The 24023-nt window shown below is 40.5% G+C and overlaps 1 protein-coding gene across 1 annotated transcript in view; it reads left to right on the top strand.

Moving 5' to 3' along the window:
* The first annotated feature begins 627 nt into the window (after positions 1 to 627).
* Positions 628 to 24023, top strand: part of Wwc3 (WWC family member 3) — a 113454-nt gene continuing 90058 nt past the window's right edge. The window contains exon 1 of the mRNA XM_046424287.1: positions 628 to 926. Coding sequence (XP_046280243.1) covers positions 643 to 926 — 284 coding nt within the window. The 5' untranslated portion in view covers positions 628 to 642. The remainder of the gene's footprint in view (positions 927 to 24023) is intronic.

The following is a 24023-nucleotide window of genomic DNA, read 5'->3' as shown; positions in this document are numbered from 1 at the left end:
CGTGCGGTTTCCCAGGGCTGGAGGAGGTGGTGCAGTGGGAGCGAAGTGGGAGGAGCGCGCCAAGCAGGAGAACTAAGGCAGAGGAGGGGCAGCCGGAGGGGGTGGGGTGGGGGTGGGGCTAGTAGCTGAGAACTGAGGAGGAGTCCCTGAGGGAGACTGGAGGAGGAGCTGCGAGCGAGCCGGAGCCGCGAGGGAGAAGGAACGTAAGGGGAAAGCTCAAAGCAGAGGCCAGAGGAGGAGCCTTCGAGAGATTGAAGGAGGGGCAGGGAGCAGGGGAGGAGCATCTGAGAAGGGGGTGGAGCCTGTGGCGCCCCGCCCCTCAGACCGGCTGCACCGAGGAACGAAGATGGCCGGACGGGCCGCAGGAGCAGAGGGGCCGCCGACAGCGGTGGCTGCAGCTCCAGCTCTGGGACTGTGACTTCACGCGAGGCAGCGACCCGGGCAACCGGGGCGGAGCGGGCGGCGCAGGCAGCGGCGCACGAAGCTGGTTGGGCGCCGGTGCGCGGGCGCCCGGCGGAGGATGCGCCGGGTGCGGCGGGCGGCTCCCCGCGGCCGCCCCCGCGACCCGGGCGCGGGGCAGTAGTGCTGGCGGAGGAAGCGGCACGCGCGGGGCGGCCGGGCGGCGGCGGGGCCAGGGCCGTCATGCCGTGGCTAAGTGGCGGCCGGCGGCGACGGCGAGGACAGTCGCGGGAGGCCCCGCGGGAGCCGCCGGCGTCCACGCAGTCCCAGCGTGAGCCGCCACCGTCGGCACCCCCGGCCGCAGTCCCCGCACCTACGGTGCCCGCCGCGCCGCAGCCGACGCGTGCCCGAGAGAGCGCCGAGCTGCCACTGCCCGCCGGCTGGGAGGAGGCTCGCGACTACGACGGTCGTGTCTTCTACATCGACCACAACACGCGCCAGACGTCGTGGATCGACCCTCGCGACCGGTAAGGGGGCTGCGGGACCTTAGCCTGGGGGGCCACTGGCCGGTGCTGCCGGGGGGATGCACTGGCAACATGCCTAGCTCAGTGCAGGGCCACCGAGAGCCCGCTGGCGGGAGCAAAGAGCAGGGTACCCCTGTCCCGTGGCTACAAGGCCAGCATGGGTGCTATGATGTGGGTGCCTTCACTCTCAGGGCTGATAATGGACCGGAGCCCTGCAGTCCAGCTATGATCACGGCGTTACAATCCCTTAGGCCCAGGGAGAAGACCGAAAACGCCAGGAGGCCTTTGGGTTTGGGCGAAGTTTGTACGTCCCAGGGTTGGGGCGAATATCCATCTCCCCAGTACCCCTATCCCAGGGCTCTGGACGAGGATGTAGGTGTCCGCTCTCAGGGCCTTGAGTCTCTGGAGCGCAGAGTCCCGGTCTCCTCCCCGCCGGCCCCGTGTCGCGGAGCGGACACTGATTCGGTTCCCTCACGTCACCCGCTGTCCGGGGCCTGGGAGTTGGGCCCCTGGAATTTCCTCTCCCGGGGCTGACGGATGGCCCTCTTTTCCTCTTTCTGTGGTAGCCTCGCCCATCCCTTTCCCGGGCCTCTTCGGCCCATCGCACGGGCTCAGGCAAGATGAGCTGTCACCTTGTATCACAAACGTGCGCCCCAGCTTCGGGGTGTGGGTTCCTTGCCTGGCGGGCTCAGCCTGGTTTCCATCCAAAGCCTGATGCCAGACGGGCACTTCAGGGATTCCCAATCCTTTTGGAGTTGGGAGAAATTGTTCCCTAACTGTTGGTTTCTCTAGCGCCTTAAAAATCAAGTGAGTTAACTTCTGTTTGAAATAGCCTTGTGTACTGCAGCCCAAATGGAATATGATTAGTCCCATATGCTTTTGGAATAAGTGAAAAACATGAGTTTAAGTTTCCTTTTTGTGCAAGATATGCATAGGGCACAAAATTGTCTTATTATTCATGTAAATAAATGATCAAGTAAAAACAGATTCTTCTAAAAGCACTACCAGATTTTATTTAATTAATTTCATGTAATGAAGATTTTCCTTGACTTTTGTTTGATTCCAATGGTTCATATGCTTTTGGAGAGATGTATTTTTTGTGGTTGAAACCAAGTGTTTCCACTGGTTATCTGATATCTTGTCCTCTCTAGAGCAACTTCTCTCCACCCTGGCGTGAGTGCCAAAAAGGAAATACTGCAGGCTTCCTAGTGATTTCAAGACTGAAAAGGCCCAGTGTGGTGACATTGTGCCTGCTTCCTCCCACCTACACAGGAAAGGCAGCCTGCATGGCACTGGCGTTTGAAAATAAACTTGTAAGGAGGGAAGCTGCTGACTTGTTTGAAGATTTCTCTGGGTTCAGATGGAGAACAACAAAACAAAAGGATGGAGGTTCCCCAATATTCTCTCTGAACATTGCAGACTTCTAGACTCAGAAACTTACATAAATCCTGGCACAATTTTGTGGGTTAAAAGGATGCTTGATTATTTTGAAAATCAGGTGACATCATATTATAATTTCAACCAAATGTTAGAACCACATCTGTTTGATCAAACCTTAGATGGTTCAGGAATTGGTAGAACTGCTTGGAATGTGGTGCCCTTTTGTACTTATGTCTGTTAAAAGCCCAAACAACTGGAAAATGAACCAGTTAAAAATAGTGTTTTGCTTAGAAAAGGCTAAGGCTCATTTTATGAGGGTAATATAAAACAGTTGTGGTTGTACTGGAATTGGGACTCATGATGAAAGATATAAATGTAAGAATTTTTGTTTCAGTGATGTAACCTGTAACATAGGTATGCAGACCAGCTTGTAGGATATTTGTTTCTATATATTTCATACACATCTCCTATGTTCCTTTTTTTTCAGAAGTCTGTTTGTTACTGAATAACATTTTTTACCCTTTTCAGACATCACTTATTTTGTAGGTTCTTTAAAAGTCCTGTTTCTAATGCTAAGTGTTGATTGAGTGAACTAAAGTGGATATTCTACTTTTTTTTTTTTTTGGTAAAGTAAAAACATACGTATACTTTTATGAGACATTGTTTTTATAGTGAGTGAAAATTCAGCCGGGACAGCTTGAACTTCAGCTCCCATAATACCTTGCCCGAAATATGTATGGAATGTTCAGCAAGCCACAAACATCTCCGTAGAGTGTGCTGAAGGGTGTAATAGTCATTCTTCTTCCTCTTTCAAAACACAACGTTGTCGATTTTTATAGGTGACTGGTAATCCTTTAAAGTTGTAATTAACTTTTATTATATGGATGGGACTGTATGTCAGAATGCAATGTTTTCTCCATGTGCATCTGACAGTTAAAACTCTTTTTGTGTTGTGTTTACTTCACATGCCTGGAAAATGGTGTTCAAGAAATGAGAACTTTTACCAGTTTCCAAATGGAAAGTTGAAAGGAGAGCGACAAATAAATAAAAGGTTTCTAAAGAAAATGAAATTATGGAGAAGTAAATGAATGCAGTAAGTTAGGTGAAAATTGTTGACTTTAAACATTTATTTCATATATAATTTAGTAAAACCTATAATAGCATGAAATATGCTGCTGTTAGCAAAACTAAGGGCCAAGAGATGTAAATGCAATTCCTTCTAGAGTATTATAGTAATTTCATTCAGTGTTCTGTTTAACAACATTTGATGTTGCCACCTTGGAATATTGGTGAATTATCATAGCTCTATATTTTTAAATTACAACAAAGAGAATGCAAGCCTAAGGAAACATCTTTTCAGATGTGACTACAAGTGTATCAAAGTCTCAGTATTTTATAAACAGATTTTTTTATTTTATTATTAATCTTAGGTTTAAATTTATTATTTTATAGACCAATATTATGAATATAATTTTTATAGTGAGTTTACTGCGAATTGTCTCCAAAATTTTTGTTACAAAGTTAATTCACTATTTCTATGGCTGACATTTTCTTTGCATAAGTCTTAGGTGGTTTACATTAGTGACACACATATATTTGGCATATGTTAACTCAGTACAATGATCACCTTATTAAAAGGTATTTACCATCTGGCAGAAAATATGGGAAGAAAAGTTTTGTACCTTTGTAAAAATTCAGTCCCTTTAATAGTTGTGTGTATATATATGCTTCCTGCAGGTTTCTTTTGATATTATTCTGTAGAAGGACCTGAGTTGTTGAGACTGAATGTTTTGCTTCCTGTAGCTCAGCTGGAGTTGTACAATACTGGAAATGCCAGCTCTGGGCATCTTAAGAATGGTAGGAGAAGTCACATTTGAGATCAAAGCAGAGTGTAAATAATTAAGATGTGGTGGAAGACCAAAATTATATCATGGCATGAGCTTTTTTTGGGGGAACCATTTGTTCATTGCACAGGATTTGGCCTGTATCTCATGGAAGCATTTTGTGATATATTAAAAGTCCTCTGAACAGGCTTTTGCTTTAAAAAAAAAACAGGAAAAAGAACACACAAAATTTATTATATGCCTAAGGTACGAGAGTATTCATCTTCAGTCTTTTGCTCTAAGGAGAAAAACAGTACAAGGCTCCAGAATTTGCCAGGCTGGAGCCCCATATAACAGAGCCAGATAACATTGTTAGTTCTTGAAATCTTTATTTAGAATTAATTAATAGGAACTTGTCTATATTTACCCCTATAGAGTCTATTTCTGGATTCTACATATTGTCCAGGTTGAGCTTTCTAATAAACAACTAATAATTTCTCCATTTTTCTTTTTTTTTTTTTTTTGAGAGAGAGAGAGAGAGAGAGAGAGAGAGAGAGAGAGAGAGAGAGAGAGAGAATTTTATTTATATTTTAGTTTTTCGGCGGACACAACATCTTTGTTTGTATGTGGTGCTGAGGATCGAACCCGGGCCGCACGCATGCCAGGCGAGTGCGCTACCGCTTGAGCCACATCCCCAGCCCTCCATTTTTCATCATAGTGTTTGCATGAACATGAGTGAATGTCTGGCTTTTAAGGCCAGCAGGGATCAACCCTGGAAGAATCTTCTCTTTCTTCCATTTAGATTGTCAACCATCACTTTTTGGTCTAATATCATTCTTACACCCCCCCCCCCCCACCACCAAGACAAGTAACTGGAAAAGTCATTAATTTCTAAATATAACCCACGGATGTTTGAAAATCTCTTAGTTTCCTTCTCTTTGCTTTGATTCTGATTTGGGAAATTAAAATGTTGTCTTATCACTTTTTATGGTAGGTTCTACTTCAGGAGCCCATGTGTCAAGTGACATGTTCAAGGTCACCTGTTAAGTCTGAGGTGGCCTTTTAGACTTTTAGCCCAGGTTCTTTTGATAGTGTTGGCTGCCTTTCCAATAAATTTAATAAAATTAATCTGATGGAATAAAAGTAAAATTAAATTCTACTGAGCTCAGTTACCCCATTTAAATTTAATAAAGTGAATAAATATTTATGGAGAGTCTTAACTTCCTTTGTTCTGGGATGTTGTGGAGATGAAGTTGGTTGGTAGATAGACATAAAAATGAAGAGACTAATGATCACAGGGCATCCCAAGATTAATTAAATTCCTCACTTGGTAATCTCTTCCCAGAAAAGGAGGGAGAGCTCACTTGTGCTTGGGTGGCATTTATTCCTGTCCATTGGTCTCCTGGGGTGAGAGCTTCTTGTCCCTTTATAGTGCCAGGCAAGATAAGGGGAAAATAAGAAAAAATGCTGGAGTTGAGGCAGTGCTGGGTGTGTTCAGAATAATTGAGTTGATTCCCTGAATTTTCATGTGAAAACTGACCAAGTTTTCATGTGAGGGACAGAAGACTCTAGCCAGACCATGCATAGTTTAAACTCCCACAGCTTTGGGGCCGGAAAAGCTAGGAACATTTTGTTCAAGCTCTTCTTTTTGCACTTGAGAGCGTAGCCAAGTGTTGTGTTCCGTTTGAAGTTAGAAGGGCAAGGATTTGAGCTGGGGGTCTTCTGATCCCCATCCAGTGCTCCTTCTACTATACTACCCAACTACCCAATCCCCACCCATTTTCAAGCATTCTACCTCTGATCATCTGCTTGTTCATTCATTCAACAATGGTTTGTTGCATAGCCTCTTGGTCTTGGGCCTTCTTCCAGGGCTGGGACTTTAGTAGTGAGTGGTCCCCACCCATGGATTTTTCTCTGCTGGGATCCCTTGGCTCTGTGCATCTTATTTATTTATTTGTTTATCTATTGTGTTTCTGGGGATTGAACCCAGGGCTGTGTGCATGCTATAAAAGTGCTCTACCATTGCGCTACACCCCAGCCTCTGGCTTTCTGAATATGGTGGATACCTGTTGAGTGCTAATTGTGTGCTAAACACTTTAGGCATTTGCATGGATGTTTTCATCAAAAACCCATAATGGCTATGTGAGGTATAGGTGGATACATGATGAAACTTAACTTTGTGATCTCATTCCCATGCTAATGAGGGGCAACATCTGTATGCCTCCAGAGTTGAGCCCTGGAGTCAATATGTACTTTACCCTCCCCTAGTTAGGTAACTGTGTGCCCCTTGCATCGTGCTAGACACACTGGTTATTTTTATCTTTTTTGCTGATTGATATTTAATCCCCCCTGTGGTATGATGACTCCTTAAAGATGTCAATGTCTTAATCTCCAAAAGCTGTTAATAAATTACCTTCCATGGCAAAACAGCCTTTGCAAATGTGATTAAGTTAAGGATACTGAGTTATGGAGATAATCTGAACTATATGTGCAGGTTCAGTGCCAATATCATCACAGGGGGTCTTGGTGGAGGGAAGAAGGAGGGTGAGGGTCAGAGTCAGAGATTGAGAGGTGACAATAGAAGCAGAGGTTGGAGTCACATGGTCATGAGTCAAGGAATGCAGGCATCCTCTAAACGCTGGAAAAGGCAAATGAATTAATTCTCCCCTTTAGTCTGCAGATGCGAGGTAGCCCTGCTGATACTTTGACTTTAGCCAAGTGAAACTGATATTGGATTTCTGATCTCCAGAACTGTAATATAATAAATTTGTGTTGTTTGAAACCCCTTGGTTTGTGGCAGTTTGTCACAGCATCCTTCCTAGAAAGAATGAAAGCATCTGGTCAGCTTAGTGTCTTTGATAATAGCCTCAAGAGCTGACATTTATCACATGCCTATGAAAGTACTGTGCTAAGTATTTTAAAGCCATTTCTCCTCCTGGTTCCTCACACTCTCCTTAGTAGGTCCTTGTTTCTAGTATGGAGTTTCATGTTGTGGACTCACATCAATTATATTGCACCAAGTCATACCTGATGAACTAGTTAAGTATGGCATGGTGGGTAGGCTGGATTTAAAAGAATAGAGGTAGGTTGGAGACAATTGAAGGTTTTCTCAGATAGTAATGGGAATGAACCAGAGGGATCAGGAGCTAGGGCTAGAAAAGACAGGGAAGTACAGAAGATTTAGGTAGTACTTGAACTAATTCCATTGAAATCAGGAGGGATGTTAAGAATCTTGCTACCACCTTAGGAGGAACTGAGGCACACTGGGCCAATCTGACAGCCTTCTTTTTAACCATACTTGGAAGCTTTCATTTTTTGTTATTATTTTATGTCCTCAATAACTTGGAGACTAAGAGAAACATGTTGAATCCCTCAAGTTACTGGATGATAGGTAGTGTCCTAAAAGTTATCCAAACCATGAAAGTTACTTTGGACCAAGATTTCTTAACTTTAGTACTCTTGATATTTGAGACAGTATAATTCTTTGTTGTGTGGGCTGTCCTGTGTAGCATAGGATGTTTGGCAGCATCTGTGGCCTCTACTCACTAGATGTAGATTCCAGTAGCAAACCTTCCAGACTTTACAAATTTTGACAATCAAAAATACCTCCAGTTGGGTGTGGTAGCACAGGCCTGTAATCCCTGTGACTTGGGAGGTTGAGGCAGGAGCATCACAAGTTTGAGACCAGTCTCAGCAACTTAGCAAGGCCCTAAACAACTTAACAACACCCTGTCTCAAAATAAGAAAATAAAAAGGACTAGAGATGTATCTCAGTGGTAAGTAAAGTGCCCCTGGGTTCAATCCCCCTTACAAACAACAAAACAAAAATTAAAAAAAAAAAACAAAAACCAAAAAACCAAAAAAACAAAAAAACAATCCTCCAGATTGTCAAATGCCTTCTAAGGGGGAAATATTCCCCAGTTACAATGTTTCATTTTTGGCAGCTGAATTTGTTTCAAGCAGATTGACAGTTCCTGAGATACTATGTAATAATGGGTAAAACACAGAGGCCTGATTTCTGTGTTTCCATGAAAAACAGACATTAAATGTGTTTATATGAAAAAACAAATCAGCATATTAAACTTTGGGAGTGTATATTAGTATGTATATTGCTGAATTCTGTCAATCAAGAGGTATTTATAGTCTTTCAAGTGTGTGTGTGTGTGTATGTGTGTGTGTGTATGTGTGTGTGTGTGTGTATGTATATATATATATATATATATATATATATATATATATATATATATATATATACAGTGAAACAGAAGAAAATGAATCTGTTCACACTTTATTGCAGCAACCCAGGGAGCTAACCTGACCTTTTGAATATATAGGCATATGTGTGTGCATATGCACCTACACATGATATCAACTGCTCAAGATGCCCAAGCCATTTGGGCGTTCCTTCCATGGAAGGAATGAGAATATTGCTTCTGCCTTTGCTCAGAATATGTAGAAACGCAGAGCAAACACATCTTGAAAGGCTGCTTTCTGGAGCTATGGGATTTCCATCCAGAAAGTCATCTTCTTTCTTTAAAGAGGAAGGGGCTCAGGAAAGAGTGGAAAGGAGGCAGGAGGAATGTTGATGTGATAATGAATGAGGATGGAAACTGGCTGTGCAAACATTAAAACTACAGAGAAAATAATTGCACTTCAGCAGCATTATAATCATAGCACTTAATCATAAATATCACATGGCACTCTAAATGGTCAAATTAGAGGAATATTCAATAAGTTTTAGTACATCTGCTCAGTGGCAGCCTACACTCCCAATAAGAATACCAGTGCCAATGATAAAAACTGCAGGGCCACAAGGGGTAGAAAACACATAAGTGAGAGTACTTTTTGCTGGTGGCAAAAGCAGAAACTTCAGTCCATCTGGCTTTAAAGGATAAGGAGGTATTGTTATAGTTTTCACATAAGAAAAGTTGCTAAGGGCAGACCTCTCCAAATGCTTATTTTATCCATTCATCTACCTTATCAAGGACTTGGTCTTTCCACTCAACCACTCTTGGCTTCTCAGCCAGCTCCTTCCTGGTTCTGTGGTAGCAATATGGTTGCCCAACTCCAGGTTTACTCGGAGATAGGACTCAGTTAGCAGGAATTCCTTCCATATAGGTCTATGGGGACAAAGACCTTTTCTCTAGCCCTATCTATCTCACACCTCCCTTCACAGTTCATTGGACAGGTCTAGGTCCTGTGCTCCTGCCTCAGTCAATTGCAGGCATAAATACTATATGATTGACTTAGTAAAATCTCAAGCACTGAGCTATTTAGGGCTGGATCATTCTTTGTTGTGGTAAGGACTGTCACATGCATTGTAGGATATTCAGCATCATTCTTGGCTTCAACCTACTAGATGCCAGTAAAACCCACCCTAAAATGTAATAACAAAATATGATATTAAATAAATGCTGCCCAATATCCTCCATGGGGTGAGATCCTCTACTCTTAAAATTACTGAAAAGTTATAAAGATTGGGCAGTTTTCCCATTGTGAACATTTCAAGTCATCATAGAATATTTGTCAAAACCAGGAAGCTAATCTTGATATGTTATTATTAACCAAACTCTAGATGTTTGGATTTCACTAGTTTTTCACTAATGTGTTTTTTTTTTTCCTGAGCCAGTTGCTTTTAGAACTAAATTATTATTTGTATGATTCAACCTTATGAAAATCTCTATCTGTTATCTATCTGTTTTGCAGTACTGAGAATTGAAACCAGGGCCTCATAAATGATATGTAAGTGCTCTACCACAGAGTTACATCCCCAGTCTTTTTAAATAAGTATTTTGAGACAAGGTCTCACTAAGTTTTCTGGGCTGGCCTTGAACTTGTGATCCTTCTGCCTCAGTCTCCTGAGTAAACTAAGATTACAGGTATGTACCACTGTGCCTGGCTTAAACCCAATATTTTTGTGGGTGATCTTTTATACCATTCACAACTTTGCTTTAAGGCCTCATGACAGAGTGCAGGGATTCTGAAGAATTTTGGAATCATGGAACTTGAGAAATATGACGTAAGGATTCTGTGTTTGGAAAAAAGGGGCCAGGTACAGGAGCTTGCATATGATGTCGGGAGAATTACCAATCTCTGCAAGCCCAGCTATAGTGCTCACTCTGTAAATATTGCAGAATGAATTCATTCTCCCATATTTACCATCACTTGCCCAGGTTTATCAAGAAGATTCATCCCAAGAAGCTTCCATGCTTTCCCCAGCTCTTCCTGGCCTCTCAAATAACTCACCTTTAAATTGTGGTGTACAGACACTAGATACAGTTCCCTCAAAACATGATGCTAAGTGTAAAGAGCAGATGTAAAGACAACATTTTTGTTGTATTTTATGATCTGATTTCTACAAAGTGTCCAGAAAAAACAAATCCATGGAAATGGAAAGTGGATTTGTGATGCCTGGGACTGGGAATAAGAGGGGGTGGTGACTTCAAGTGGGCCTGAGGGCTTTCTTGGGGTGATGGAAATGTCCTATATATTGCAACTTCAGTAAGCTTACTAAAAAAATCATTGAATTGTACATGTGAAATGGGAGAGACTTACTGTATGCAGACTATACCTTAATAAAGTTGTTTATAAACAATTTTTTAAAGGGAACTGACTTTTAAATTCAAGTGGTTACCTTGACTTTGTAGGTGGAGAGACCAGACTATGTAGATTAGACTTGGCAGTCTCTAACCATGCAAAAGGTTTTTAAGCTTCTCAAAATGTCCATCCAATTGTCAGGGAAACCTGCCAAGAAGCCACATGTTAACATTTCCTAGGAGTTTTGCCAACTGTAAGGGGAGAACAATACCATGTAACAACCTGGTAATCATTACTAGGTTAAAAATATAAGTTGGTTTTTTACCAAGGCAACTTTTTCATTCAGAGCAATTTCGCTTATAAGGTGACTCACCAATACTTCTGTTTGTTTTAGTAAAGTTGAAGTGGTATCTGATTACCTGGCAGCATTTGGGGTAAAGTGAATTTTGTGGATAAAGGCCTTGGGCCTTTAAGTATCAACATTCTTTTCTTTCATAAATTTTTGGAAGAATATCTTTAATATTGTATTATATACTTTTTGTAATGTTTTTTTGATGGTTAGGATTCATACAGGTGAATATCAAGGTTGACATGTCCTGGAATGTACCACTAACTGCATGGACTGCCTAGGTGTGGGTATCCATGATTTTAGACATGAACAGAATTGATTATGACTCTTGTTTTTCCATTTTCCATTTGTCATGTGTCCCAAGGCAGGTTATCTGGGCTCTCTGAACCTCAGTTTCCTTTTCCATAAAATGGGGACTGAGTATTTGCCAGTTTTGAGGATTCAGTAAATAGGGCAAAGCACTTCATCAATGTCTAGTACAGAATAGGCACTTACAGTTTGTTTTAGTCACCTATTTTACTGCTGTGACTAAAATATCCAACCAAAAAAAATGTAGAGAAGGAAAAGTTTATTTAAGGGCTCACAGTTTCAGAGGTCTTCATCCATAGAAGGCAGACTCCATTCCTCTGGGCTCAAGGTGAGGCAAAACATCATGATGGAAGAGTGTGGCAGAGGGAAGCAGCTCACATCATGATCAGAAAGGGGAGGGAGGGAGAGAGAGAGAGAGAGAGAGAGAGAGAGAGAGAGAGAGAGAGAGAGAGAGAGAGAGAGAGACACTGCACTCTCCAGATACAAAATATATACCCCATAGCTATGCCCCCAGTGAACCACTGCAGCCACACCCCACTGGCCTCCAGCCCCCGCTCAGTTAATCCCATCAGAGATTGATTCACTGATTAGGTTAAGGCCATAACCCAAACATTTCTCCTCCAAACCTTATTGCTCTCACATGTGAGCTTTTGGGGGATACCTCACATGTTAAAAAACAGTTTAATTGTTTTTATGCTCGTATTCCATAGTCATTCAATCTTGTTCTTCTCCAGTGTCTTTGCTCTTCAGCCTGTCAAAATTTCCTTTCTCCATTATATCACTTGGGCTTCTGAATTGTTTCCTTATTTTCCTTGGAGTTGGGTGGCACTGGAGGCTTGCCAGTGTAAAGACAAGTGCTCAGAGTTCATGATAACTATTGTTCTTCCCTGCTTCCCTGCTTGTGACTGTTCTTTGCATTCTCTTGATTTTGTGGCTGGGTAAGTAAAGATGATGGAAATTAAATGTTACTAAGTAGAGATAACAGATTAAAGCAGAGCCATCAGACTCTGTGGAGGTCCAGAGGGTAAATATCTTTTATTTACATACCACAGAAGCTCTGTGGAAACTACTCACCTCTGCTTTGTAGAGCAGAAGCAGGCATAGATAATAACATAAATGAATGAGCTAGCTGTGTTGCAATAAAACTTTATTTACAAAGACTGGAGGCAGGCTGGATTTGTTCTGAAGGCAGTCTGCTAATCCATGGTCGATGTCATGATTGTTTGTTTACCATGTTAATAAAACAAAACTTTTATATCATAAACTTTCATTATTGTTTTATTAGCTTGGTTATAAATCTGAAAATACCCTGAATATGTACAAAATTATTGATTTATAGGGTGTGAATGTCATTGTGTTCTGGAACTTGGATGTAGTACTTAGTGATATTAGAGACTAAAAAAGTTCTTATCATATGAATGTTTCTATAACTAGTAGTCACTACTGAACAGATAGTAAGAATAGGAGTTGATTGAAAGTCAGAATCATCAGCTACATCTTCTTGGCCCTCTCATACAATAAGTATGAGGCAGTTTTTTATTGTTTGTGTCAACAACTTTCAGATGTACAAATGTACAGGTGAACTTATTTTTGGAATGAAATGATGTTTGCCCAAGTATCTGTGCCCTGTGGGTTTTAGAAGGAAACCCACAGAGTACAGAGGGAAGGAGGTGGGGGCAGCCTAGGAAGTACTTGCTTTCATGAGGCTCATAGGCCCATGGTGGGAGATGGGAAAGTAGATGAAGTAGGTTAGAGAGAGGCAGTGGAAGAAATTAACAGTAAAGAGTTAATTTCAACATTAGCTTAGGTATTTTTTTTAGCAGCATGTGCCTGAAGCTGTAAAAGATCTACATACTCTGAGGTTTACAAATTCCACTAAAACAGTAGTGGTCCTTAGCCAGGGATAATTTAGCCCCCTAAAGACATTTGGCAATATCTGGAGACATTTTTGGCTGTCATAACTTAGTGATGGGTGGGAAGAGTGTGTGCTAAGGGCATTAGTGGGTTAGAAGCCAAGAATGCTGCTAAGCATCCTATGGTGGGGCTACCATGCACAGGATGGCCTCTTGTGACAAAGAATGACCATAGTTCTGAGATCAAGAACCTGCTCCAAGGTCCAACACTGAGCTATTCCTGGAGAGTTCTTGTTCATATGGGGTAGTGTAGTGGTAGCAAATAGCAATAATGAATATGTCAGTACCTTTAGGGCAAAAAAACTTTGGCTAGTGAGGTTGACAGAGAGTATGGTGGGGTACAGGTGGCCATTTGGGAAACAGGGAAAAGCTGGCTATTGAGGAATATTTTGAGGTGATGCCTGAAGGAGGGTGAGGAGGGAATCTGAGTTATCTGGAGGCAAATGTTTTCAGGCAGAAAACCACAGAAGCAGAGTTGAGAGTGATGAGGCCAGTAGGAGAGTGAGTGGGTTGAGGTGGCTCTTGAATGGCCCGTGCAGACTCTGACTGTGATTCTGAGCAAGATGGGGAGCCATTCTATTGGGAAGACTTTATATTGGGATTCCTCTGACTGCTGTAGGGAACTAGGAGGGTAGAAGATAAGCAAGGAGATTGGTTAGGAGAAGGTGGCTGCCAGCATGGCCAGTCAGTGATGGCTTAGGCCAATGATGAAGCAGCAAGGATGCTTGTAGACATAGACATGATTTCTTAAGGCCATGATCCCATGTTTTTGTCACCTGTATGATTGACCTAAGAATTCTTGAGGGTCTCTTCAGAATTCCTGATAGCTTGGGAAATAAAGGGCTCTGCCAAAGTGGATATCAAGGCTGTAATGCTTAGATCAGCATAGAGGAGCTGTTTTTTTTTTTTTTTTCCTGAACTGTTTCTCAACTTTGCTGATGGGGCTGTAAGGAATTCCATAGAATAAGAAATGCAGTGCAATACATGCATTATGTTCTTGTTTTAGCAATGAGGCTATGTTCTTAGAGATGGAGTCTTCAGAGTAGATTTATGTATGCTTTCAGAATGTCCATATGGTATAAGTAATAATGTTTAGAAACTTATATTTTAAAATTATTTTTAAAAGTGATGATAGCTGGAGTGGTTTAGAATCTAAAATGATAGGGCTCAAGTTAACAGTGGTCCACTCTACAGAGCTTGTCACATCACCCCCATGCCATAGGAAAACACTTAAAAGTTTTCTTCAGAATCACTCCAGTGCTATTTTATTTGCTATGGATATACTGATTCAAAAGGCATTCCAGATAAATCATTCTGAGATGGACCTGATCCAGGTTAACTCAAGATTGCTATCTTATCAATCTTAGTATTAAAAGCGAGACACCATAAACCAATCTTTTCCTCCTTCCCAGTCCATATCATAAACCTCCAAAATGTCACCGTGTACATGGCATATTGACAAAAATGTCAAGGATTACCAAGAATAGCTTCTTGGATTCACATGCAGTTGCAAGAGAAGGACAGAGTAACTTTTGCATTTTAAGTGCCACTGCAGTGGCCAGAACCAGCAGCCAACAATCTTTTTTTTTCTTTTTTTTGGTTCTGGGGATGGAACCTAAGCCCCTGCTCATGCTAGGCAAGTGCTCTACCAGTGAGTTACACCCCCAGCTCCTGATAGATGAAATTTTTCTTTTCTTTTTCTTTGAGACAGACAGGGTTCCTCTAAATTTCCCAGGCTGGCCTCAAACTCTCAAATTTCCTGCATCAGCCTCCTGAATATTTGGGATTACAGGCATGTGCCACCATGCCCAGCTCCAAAACTTCTGGTTTTAAAATTTCCCAGTGCTCAGCTTTACCTTGGAGATTTAGACATACTTCTTACTTCCAATATTTAAATATGAACACATGTATTTATTATGCTTCTAAAATTATTAGTAGAATTCTTTTTGTTATGCCATTTGTCACCCAGCTCTTTGAGCATACCGATGGCTGTGAAGTTTTACATAAACCTGTGACTGATTTTTCCTGAGTCATTGTCAATGTCTCAGCTCTCAAGCTAGTGCCAGCTCAGTAAATATTTGATGGAATCCAAAGTCTGAATTTCTTTCAAATGGGCTAATTTTCTCTTATTATGTAAAATAGAGAAAATATCACTTTCAATCTATTTAGGAATGATCATTAGCCATTCTTTCATTGGATGGAGTATATATATCATCCCTTTTCTGCACCAGTGAAAATAACACCTTAGTATTTTACTTCAGGGACAAATGCTACTTTTGTCTCATTTTTGGAGTTCTAAAACCACGTGGTTTAATCCCAACCAGGTGGCGGGGAACAAGAACTAAACTGTTCCTTCCACCTTCATGACCTGTGAGATTAGTTTGTGGAAGAACCCTCTCCAAGCCCATGGGTGGCTCACAGATGACTTGGATTTCTTAGTTTTTCAGTTCAATGGTGAGATCTTCACCAATTACATCACGGGGGGTGGGGGAAGCACACCCTGGTGTTTTTCTTTTCTTTTCTGTAATTTTTTTTATGTCTTACTGGTGTTGAATTGCTTTACCTCTCCCCCATTGGGAGAGGAATTTGGCATATTCCAAACTTCTAAAATAAATGAAAATTAGGAAATTTTCCTTGAAGCAAACCAATGACATAATGGTACCTCGAGCATCTGAGTTACTGGAGTTGGTTTTGTGAAATGGTTGGCCAACAATGTTTGCAAAGCTGGAAAGTATAAGAAATGTTTTTTCTTCATCAGAAAGGCAGCCAGGCACAATTATACACCTGTATTCCCAGCAACTTGGGAGGCTGAGGCAGGAGGATAACAAGTTCAAAGCAAGCCTCAGCAGCATAGCAAGGCCCTAAACAATTTAATGAGACCCTGTCTCAAAATAAAAAATAAAAAGGGCTGGGAATGTGGCTAAGTAATTGAACATCTCTGGATTCAATCCCTAGTTAAAAAGAGGCAGCCCTACACTAAAGTTATAGTTTCCTATTAATTAATGGGTTTTGAAGAAACTGATGTTCATAAGCTCTTTTTTTCCTCACATGACTTCCTGCAAAAGTAAAGGTGAAACAGAATTGTGACCCTTAGGTCATGATTCTTTTAACAGTTAGGTCTTATACTTACTGGAAAGCTAATACCAGAGGATGAACTCTTTAGAAACAAGAGAAAGAAAGTCCTACAGAAATATGTCAATTACATCATAGTTTGTTAATGAAGGGACAAACGAATATTATGGAATATTATATGAAGTGATCCCTCAAAATAACTAACTCCACTCTGATAGAATTGTTTAATAAAGCAGTATCACCATTTCAATCAATATTGTTAATACCTGATATCTGAAATACCTGTAATAACGATCCACAGTGAACAGAATTAGAACATCATAGGTTGAAACCTATTTTGGGGTGGATTTTGCTCCTCAAAATCACAAACTTAAAGCATTGGCTCACCAGAAATCATATGGCTGGATTCTTCCTGCTGAGAGACATCTCTAACCACTGGTAAGCCAGCTCTGAGTTAGATCATTCTTTGTTCTGTTGAGCTAGCCATGGCTGCCACTGAAGTTTTACCTACTCATTTAGTACTTGCTGGTTCTCCTGAATTCATTAATATTTGCCCTATTTGTTGTTACAATGAGCATACAGTGGTCCACTGATACTTGACAACAGCACTCCAGTTCATTTGAAACATTCATTTGTGCAGACTAAACTGTCTTTAGGTTTTTCCATTATTCTGGGGGCATGATTTTGAATGCACTCAATGTTCTTATTGTGTTGCTCTTGAGTGCCTCATAGCTGTGATTTTACCATTACCTGTATCTTCTGAATGCTACATTTCTACTTATATTGTTTAAAAAATATTTTTAGTTATAGATGGACATAATACCTTCATTTAATCTATTCATTTTCATGTGGTGCCAAGGATCAAACCCAGTGCCTCACACATGCTAGGCAAGTGCTCTACCACTGAGCCACAACCCCAGTCCTATATTTATATTATTTTAAAATGCATATTTTTTTTCAGGGAGAAGGAAGGAGTAGTAATATGATACTCTTTACCCATAAGAGTATAACATCAGATAGAATGCTGTGGTCTTAGCCACAGAAGTGCTCCATTTTTATGTTAATTGGAGGATATATCTATATCTGTATCTCTATATATCTCTAGCACACTAGCCTGGTGCTATTTAACCCTAGCTGCAAGTAAATTTAACTTGAGGAGCTATATATTCGTACTTATACACATACATACACTCTCTCTCATTGCTCAGTCCCAGAAGATTCTGATCATCAGGGCCCAGGAAGCCTCTGATAGCCATTTTTCCCATATTGAAAAACAACCCAATTAATAAAGGAGCAAAAGAACCAAACAGAAGAAATGCAAATGGCCAAAAAATATATGAAAAAGTGTTCAATATCTCTAGCAATTAGATAAATGAAAATCAAAACTACATTGATATTTCACCTTGCTCCAGTCAGAATAGCAATAATGAATAATAATTAATAATAATTATTATTAAATAATACGTGTTGACGAGGGTGTGGAGGAAAAGGTACACTTATATATTGTTGGTGGGACTGAAAATTAGTGCAACCACTCTGGAAAGCAGTATGGAGATTTCCCAGAAAATTAGAAATGGAACTAGCATGTGACCCAGTTGTTCCACTCCTTAGAATATATGCAAAAGATCTAAAATCAGCATACTATAGAGATGTAATCACACCAATATTTTTAGCAGCACAGTTCACAACATACAAGCTATAGAACCAATCTAGGTGCCCTTCAATAGATGAATGAATAAAGAAAATGTATATATACACCAATGTCCTTTGTGTCTCTGTGAAATTGCCTCTTCTGGGCATCTCTCATGAATAGAACCATAGAACAGTGTCTTCTGTGTCTGTATTCTTTTATTTAGGGTATTGTTTTCAAGATTCAACCATGTTTTAGCATGTCAATACTCTGTCCCTTTTGTGGTTGAGTACTATTCTATTGTATAGGTAGATTATATTTTGTTCATCCCTTTATCCATTGATGTTTCCACTTTTTTTGGGCTATTTTGAGTAGTGTTAATATGAAAATGCATGTATAAGTATTTGTGTCTCTATTTCTAATTTCTCCCCTTAATATGTGTAGGTGTAGAATTGCTGGTTCATATGGTAATTCTGTTTAACTTTTAGAGGAGTCTTCAAACTGTTTCCAGAGCAGCAACACCATTTTACATTCCCATCAGCAATTTAGAAGAGTTCCAGTTTTTCTACATCCTTGCCAGCTCTTGTTATACTGTATTTTTTTGCTTTCCTGCTTTAAAAAAATAGCCAACCTAGTGATATCTCATAGTGGTTTTGATTTGCATTTCCCTAATAACCAATGATGTTGAATGTCCATTCATGTGCTTGCTGGCCATTTGCATGTCTTCTATGAAAAATTTGCTTTGCACATTTTTCAACTGGGTTGCCTTTTGATGTTTAGTTTTAAACTTTCTTTACATATTCTAGATACTAGACATTTATCAGATACATAATTCTTAACTGGTGTCTTTTTTGAAAGATATTCCTGCTGGATTCCATTAGCTAGCAGGCTTAAGAATTATTGATCTGGGCAACTGATTCATTCGTTTTTTAGGGCTTTCTGAAAAACACTTGGGAAGGTTTCCAAAGCAATTTCGAAAAAATAAGAAAAACCCCAAACCCCTTACCCTCAAACCACTCAGGTGATTCTAATACATTTCTCCCAAAGGAACAAACATAAAAACACATGAAAAAGCAGTTTTTTACATAAAGTGACTGATTATCTAACTGAATGAATATATGTCATCAAAACAGGGAATCTAGTGCTTCCACAGAAAGTCAGTATTAGCTCCTTGCTTCCTCTTCCCCAGAATATTCTGTACAGATCATTTGTTAAATGTGTGGCCACTCTTTGTTGTGATTGTTCCCATGTTACTGGATGGCCCAGCTCTCCCACCAAGATTTGCCATGTTGTCAGGCCTTTCAGGATGTGACACTTGGTTCACCTAAAGGGCACCTCAGTATTCATGTGTGAGACCTCAAGCTATGTAATTATTATTATTATTATTCTTTTGCGAGGGGTTGCTTCAATTGAGAAAGCACTATTGGTGCTTGCTTGAAATGCCAGTGTAATCATGTTAACATGGAATACTGAAGATTTCTACTGTGAAGAATAATATAATCATCCTCATTTGCTCCCACCTGGCATACCTGTAATTCCAAAGGGTGGCTGAGGGCTTGGCTCAAAACTGAGAAGGTGAGAACATTCCAGGGCTGTTGGTGGAGTTTTCTAATGACAGTCATTCTTATCCAATAGGAAACTGGCATAAGGGTGGGTAGGGATGGGTTCCTAGGGTTTTCTGTGTCATAAGAATCTCTTAAGAGAAAACCCCATCTATTACTCTAACTTCTGCTTTCTTTTAGCATCCCTGGTCACACTGGTGGCTCCCATTTGGCTCCTGGGTCCATGGGGGATGGGAGTGGTCCTTTTTGCTTGCTACCTATTCTCTGGTCCACCACCTCAACTACCCTTCCCCCACTTATGTGATGAAGCTACCATAAAAATCCCAAAATATGGGGTTCAGACAGCTTGTAGGTTGGCAAATGCATCCACCCCAACTCCTTGAGGACAAAAGCCCCTGCACTTCTTTTCACTTCAATTTTCTAATCATGGTTTGGTCTTTCTGGTGACCAGCCCTCATCTAGGAGCCCACCATGAGTCCCTTATTAGAACAAAAGATGCTCCTATCACCTAGGAAATTTTGTGGAATTAGGAGTTCTGTGTCAGTATCTGGGGACAGAGACCAAATTTGTATTTCTTTGTATACCACAATATCATAGTTCTTACTCTGCTCATCAAGAAACTTCCCTCTCCATTTAGACACTAAACATTGAGGAGACAGATGAATATCTACCTTTGAACATCACTTATACAAATGGTTCTCAATCTGAAGTTCAATTCTGAATTATCTGAAGAGTGTTTAATAAAAACTACTGCCTATACTTCATCACAGGCAAATTAAGCCTGAATTCCTGAGTGAATCCAAATGTCCCTGGCCAGGGTGCAACTTGCTCACAGTAATGAATATTCGTTAATGATTTCAAACTCTTTCTGAAGCTTGGATAGGTAAGCCTTGACTTTAGAAACTAGATGTGTTAGAGTTTGTAAAGGAGAAAGAAAGGTGGAATAGTTGTAAATGCCATTGCATTATTTCTTTGGAGTAGAGATGGGGGGGTGAGGGTGGGGATAAGGGTTTAATGTTCTGCAGATCATAAAATGATTTATATTTATGTTGAATAGCTTCCTCCTCTCAGTTTCCATAGCCCTGTTTGTGCCCTTCCCATTGGGTGAATCTGTCAAGTAGTAGCGATTTGTTATTGTTTGTTCCCTGGTAGAGCTGAATTCCTTGAGGTTAACTTTTGGCACTAAGCATCTCAAATAGCTTTCCTGCTGTGAATATTTAAACAAATGAATAGCACTTTGCAGTTTTCATAGAGCTTTTCCTAGGGTGGGGTCCTCCAGTTCTCTCATCCTTAGCCAAGATTACATGCCTGAGGCTTGTGAGCATCATTTATACCATGCTTCATGCATGCCTTGCCTGACAGGAGTTCTCTGTACAGACCATCTGTCTGCTGAGCCATTCCTCAGGAAGAATTTTCTCACCTCTGTGCCTCACCTTGGTGTGGTCATTACAAACTAAAATGCCCATGAGGGCTGGGCCTACAACCAGATGGCCAGATGACAGAGATAACAGGGATTGATGGGGACTGTGTTGAGCTAGTCAGCTGACCCTTTTTTTTTTCCTCTTTTTTTCTTTTTTGCTTTTTTTGGTACTAAGGATTTAACCCAGGGTCACTTAACCACTGAGCCATATCCCCTAGCTCCTTTTACTTTTTATTTTGAGACATATTCTCATTAAGTTGCTTAAGGCTTCACTCAGTTGCTGAGGCTGGCCTTGAATTTGTGATCCTCCTGCCTCAACCTCCCTGAGTTTGTGGGATTACAGGTGTGTGCCACTATGCCCAACTGACCCTTTTAAAAGGACAGCCCTAGTCAGCTTTAGCCAATTTTGTCTTTGGGAACTGAAATATCTGTGCACTAGCTCTTCTCATTTTCAAGAAAGAAATTCCAGGTTATTTATATATTTTATATATATATATATATATATATATATATATATATATATATATATATATATATATATATATATATATAATTGGTTGTCAATGGGTCTTCTTTCTTTCTTTCTATCTATCTATCTATCTATCTATCGTGCTGAGGATCGAGCCCAGGGCCTCACCCATGACCCATGCCAGGCAAACAGTCTACCACTGAGCCACTACAGCCCCAGAAATTCCAGATTTTGAAATGAAATCTCCTAAGTTGAAGGGATGGAAACACTTTGAGGCCTTGGAAGAGCATCCCCAGGGCCAATACACCAAGACAGAGAGAACGTCTGCAGGAACAGGTGGCCTGGGTGGCTTTGGAGTCATGTTGTTACAGTTTTCACCACTTGACTTGCCCACTTCCTAGGCAGAGAGAAGCAGAACTGAGAGAATTCACTGGTGGCTCCACTTGCCCTCAGGGATCATGGGAAAAGGGGGCTATGATGGATTCTGGTTAAGTTCTTTAAAAAAATGTCTCCTTTAATTTCCCATCTACTCCACTAATAGTAATTACAGTGATATTTGGGTGTCTTCTCAAATCTTTTTCTTTTTTAAACAGGGAATCAAAAGGTGATCATATATCAAGTAATTTTCTAGTCACCCTTTCTCCTTGACCATTTAACTAAAATATTCCCATGTTATTAAAGATACTTTAATAATTACCCAAGTAAGCATCATAATAACAGGGGTTATGTTTTGCTTTTTGCTCTACCCACAGCATCCAATCTGAGCCTTACATGGAGCCTGTGTTCAATGAATAACTAATGAATGATTATTGGCATGAAATAATTTGTGGATCACATTCTTATTTTAAGTCATTTGGCTTGTTTCCTTTTTCTTGCTCTTGTAAATAGAATTATGATGCACCTCTTTGTACATTATGCTCTCTACATATTTTAGATATTTTCATAGGTAGTGCTATATAGACTTTTGGGGCTAGAAGATTCTCTGTGGTAGGGACCTCCTACATTGGAGGATGTTTAGCAACCTCCCTGACTTCCACCCACTAGATGTCAGGAGCACTTACCATTTCCTGTTATAATAACCAAAAATGTCTCTATACATTGTCAAATGTCCAGTGGGAGGCACAATGGCCCTTGGTTGAGAATACTATGCTAGTATAGTTAATGAAATGAAGGATGTCAATGTCTTTTAATATTTTATCCCTTAGCCCCAAAACACAAAGGTTGAATGTTTTCACTGATATGTAGAAGATAAACCAAAATAAAGATGGGGAGGAGAAGAAGAGATGTTCAGTAGATTAGACAAAGGGGAACAAAAGGACAGAAGGGGATAGGAATAGGAAAGACAGTAGAATAAATCTAACATAATTTTCCTATGTACACATATGAAAATCCCTAAGTGAATCCCATCATCATGCCCACCCACAAGAATGGGGTCCTAATTAGAATAAGTTATATTCCTTGCTGGTATCATTTTATCAAAATGGATCTATTGTAATGTATAACTAAGAAGAACCAATGAAAAATAGGAAAAAGAAATTATAATGAAACTGAAAATCCCTTTAAAAAAGTTTTTTTTTTAAATCTTAGAATATGTGCTGCTCAGAGCCAATATTTCAGTGATCTGTTGCTCACTGTTTCTGTCTACCTCCATTTCATTTACTCTTCTTTCTTTGAGGGCTCAGGGTCTTCCCACTTCCCTTGACTCCCTTTTAAAGCAGTGTTTTCTGTGTATCCTTGAGCTGCTGTAACAGAGTGTCACTGTGGGTGGGGGGGGGGCTTCAACAACAGACTTTTAATTTCTCATCATTCCAGAGGCCAAAAATTCCAGATCAAATGCTGGCAGATTCTCTTCTGGGTTGTGGATGGCCACCTTCTCTCTGTCTTCACAAAGAGGAGAAAGCAATCTCTGATTTCTCTTCATTTTTTTTTTTTGTATAAGGATATCAGCCTTTTAAGATTAATGCCCCCACCTTATAATTTTGTTTTAACTTTTATCACCTCTTCATAGGCCCTATTTTCAATATATTCATATTGTCTGTTAGGGCTTCAACATGAATTTTTAGTGGAACTCAATTCAGTCCACAGCATTCTATTCCTGGCTCCTCAAAACTCATGTCCTTCTCACGTACAAAATATATTCACTCCATCTCAATAACCCCCAAAGTCTTAACTAATTCTAGCCACCAACTCTATAGAGATCCAAAGTCTCTTCTAAATATCATCAAAATCAGATATGGCTGAGACTTGAGTTATGATTCATCCTGAGGCAAAATTCCTTTCTAACCGTGAATGTGTACAACCAAACAAGTTTTATGCTTCCAAAGTACAATGACAGGTTAGGAATGTCATAGATAGTCCCATTCCAAAAGGGAGAAGTAGAAAAGGAAGTGGATGGTGGGTAACAAACAAGTACAAAACCTAGCAAGGCAAATTCCATGCAGTCTTAAGGCATGGGAATAATCTTTGGGTTGATACCCCTCTTTCTAGACCCACTGGATGGCAACATCACACTTATGGCTCTGCAAATTCCCTGCCCTTTGAAACAGGAGGAGACAGCCTAATTCCTGGGCCTGCAGTGGCAGTGGCAGCCTTGATGATCTCTGAATTGTCTTCAGGGTAATTCTTTGATTTTCTTT

This window comes from Marmota monax, unplaced genomic scaffold (genome assembly GCF_021218885.2).
Source record: "Marmota monax isolate L192 unplaced genomic scaffold, Marmota_monax_Labrador192_F-V1.1 WCK01_AAM20220418_F8-fsc00089, whole genome shotgun sequence".
Taxonomy (NCBI): Eukaryota; Metazoa; Chordata; class Mammalia; order Rodentia; family Sciuridae; genus Marmota; species Marmota monax.
Note: the sequence above shows the minus strand (reverse complement) of the source record. Positions and strands in the feature narration are given on the sequence as shown.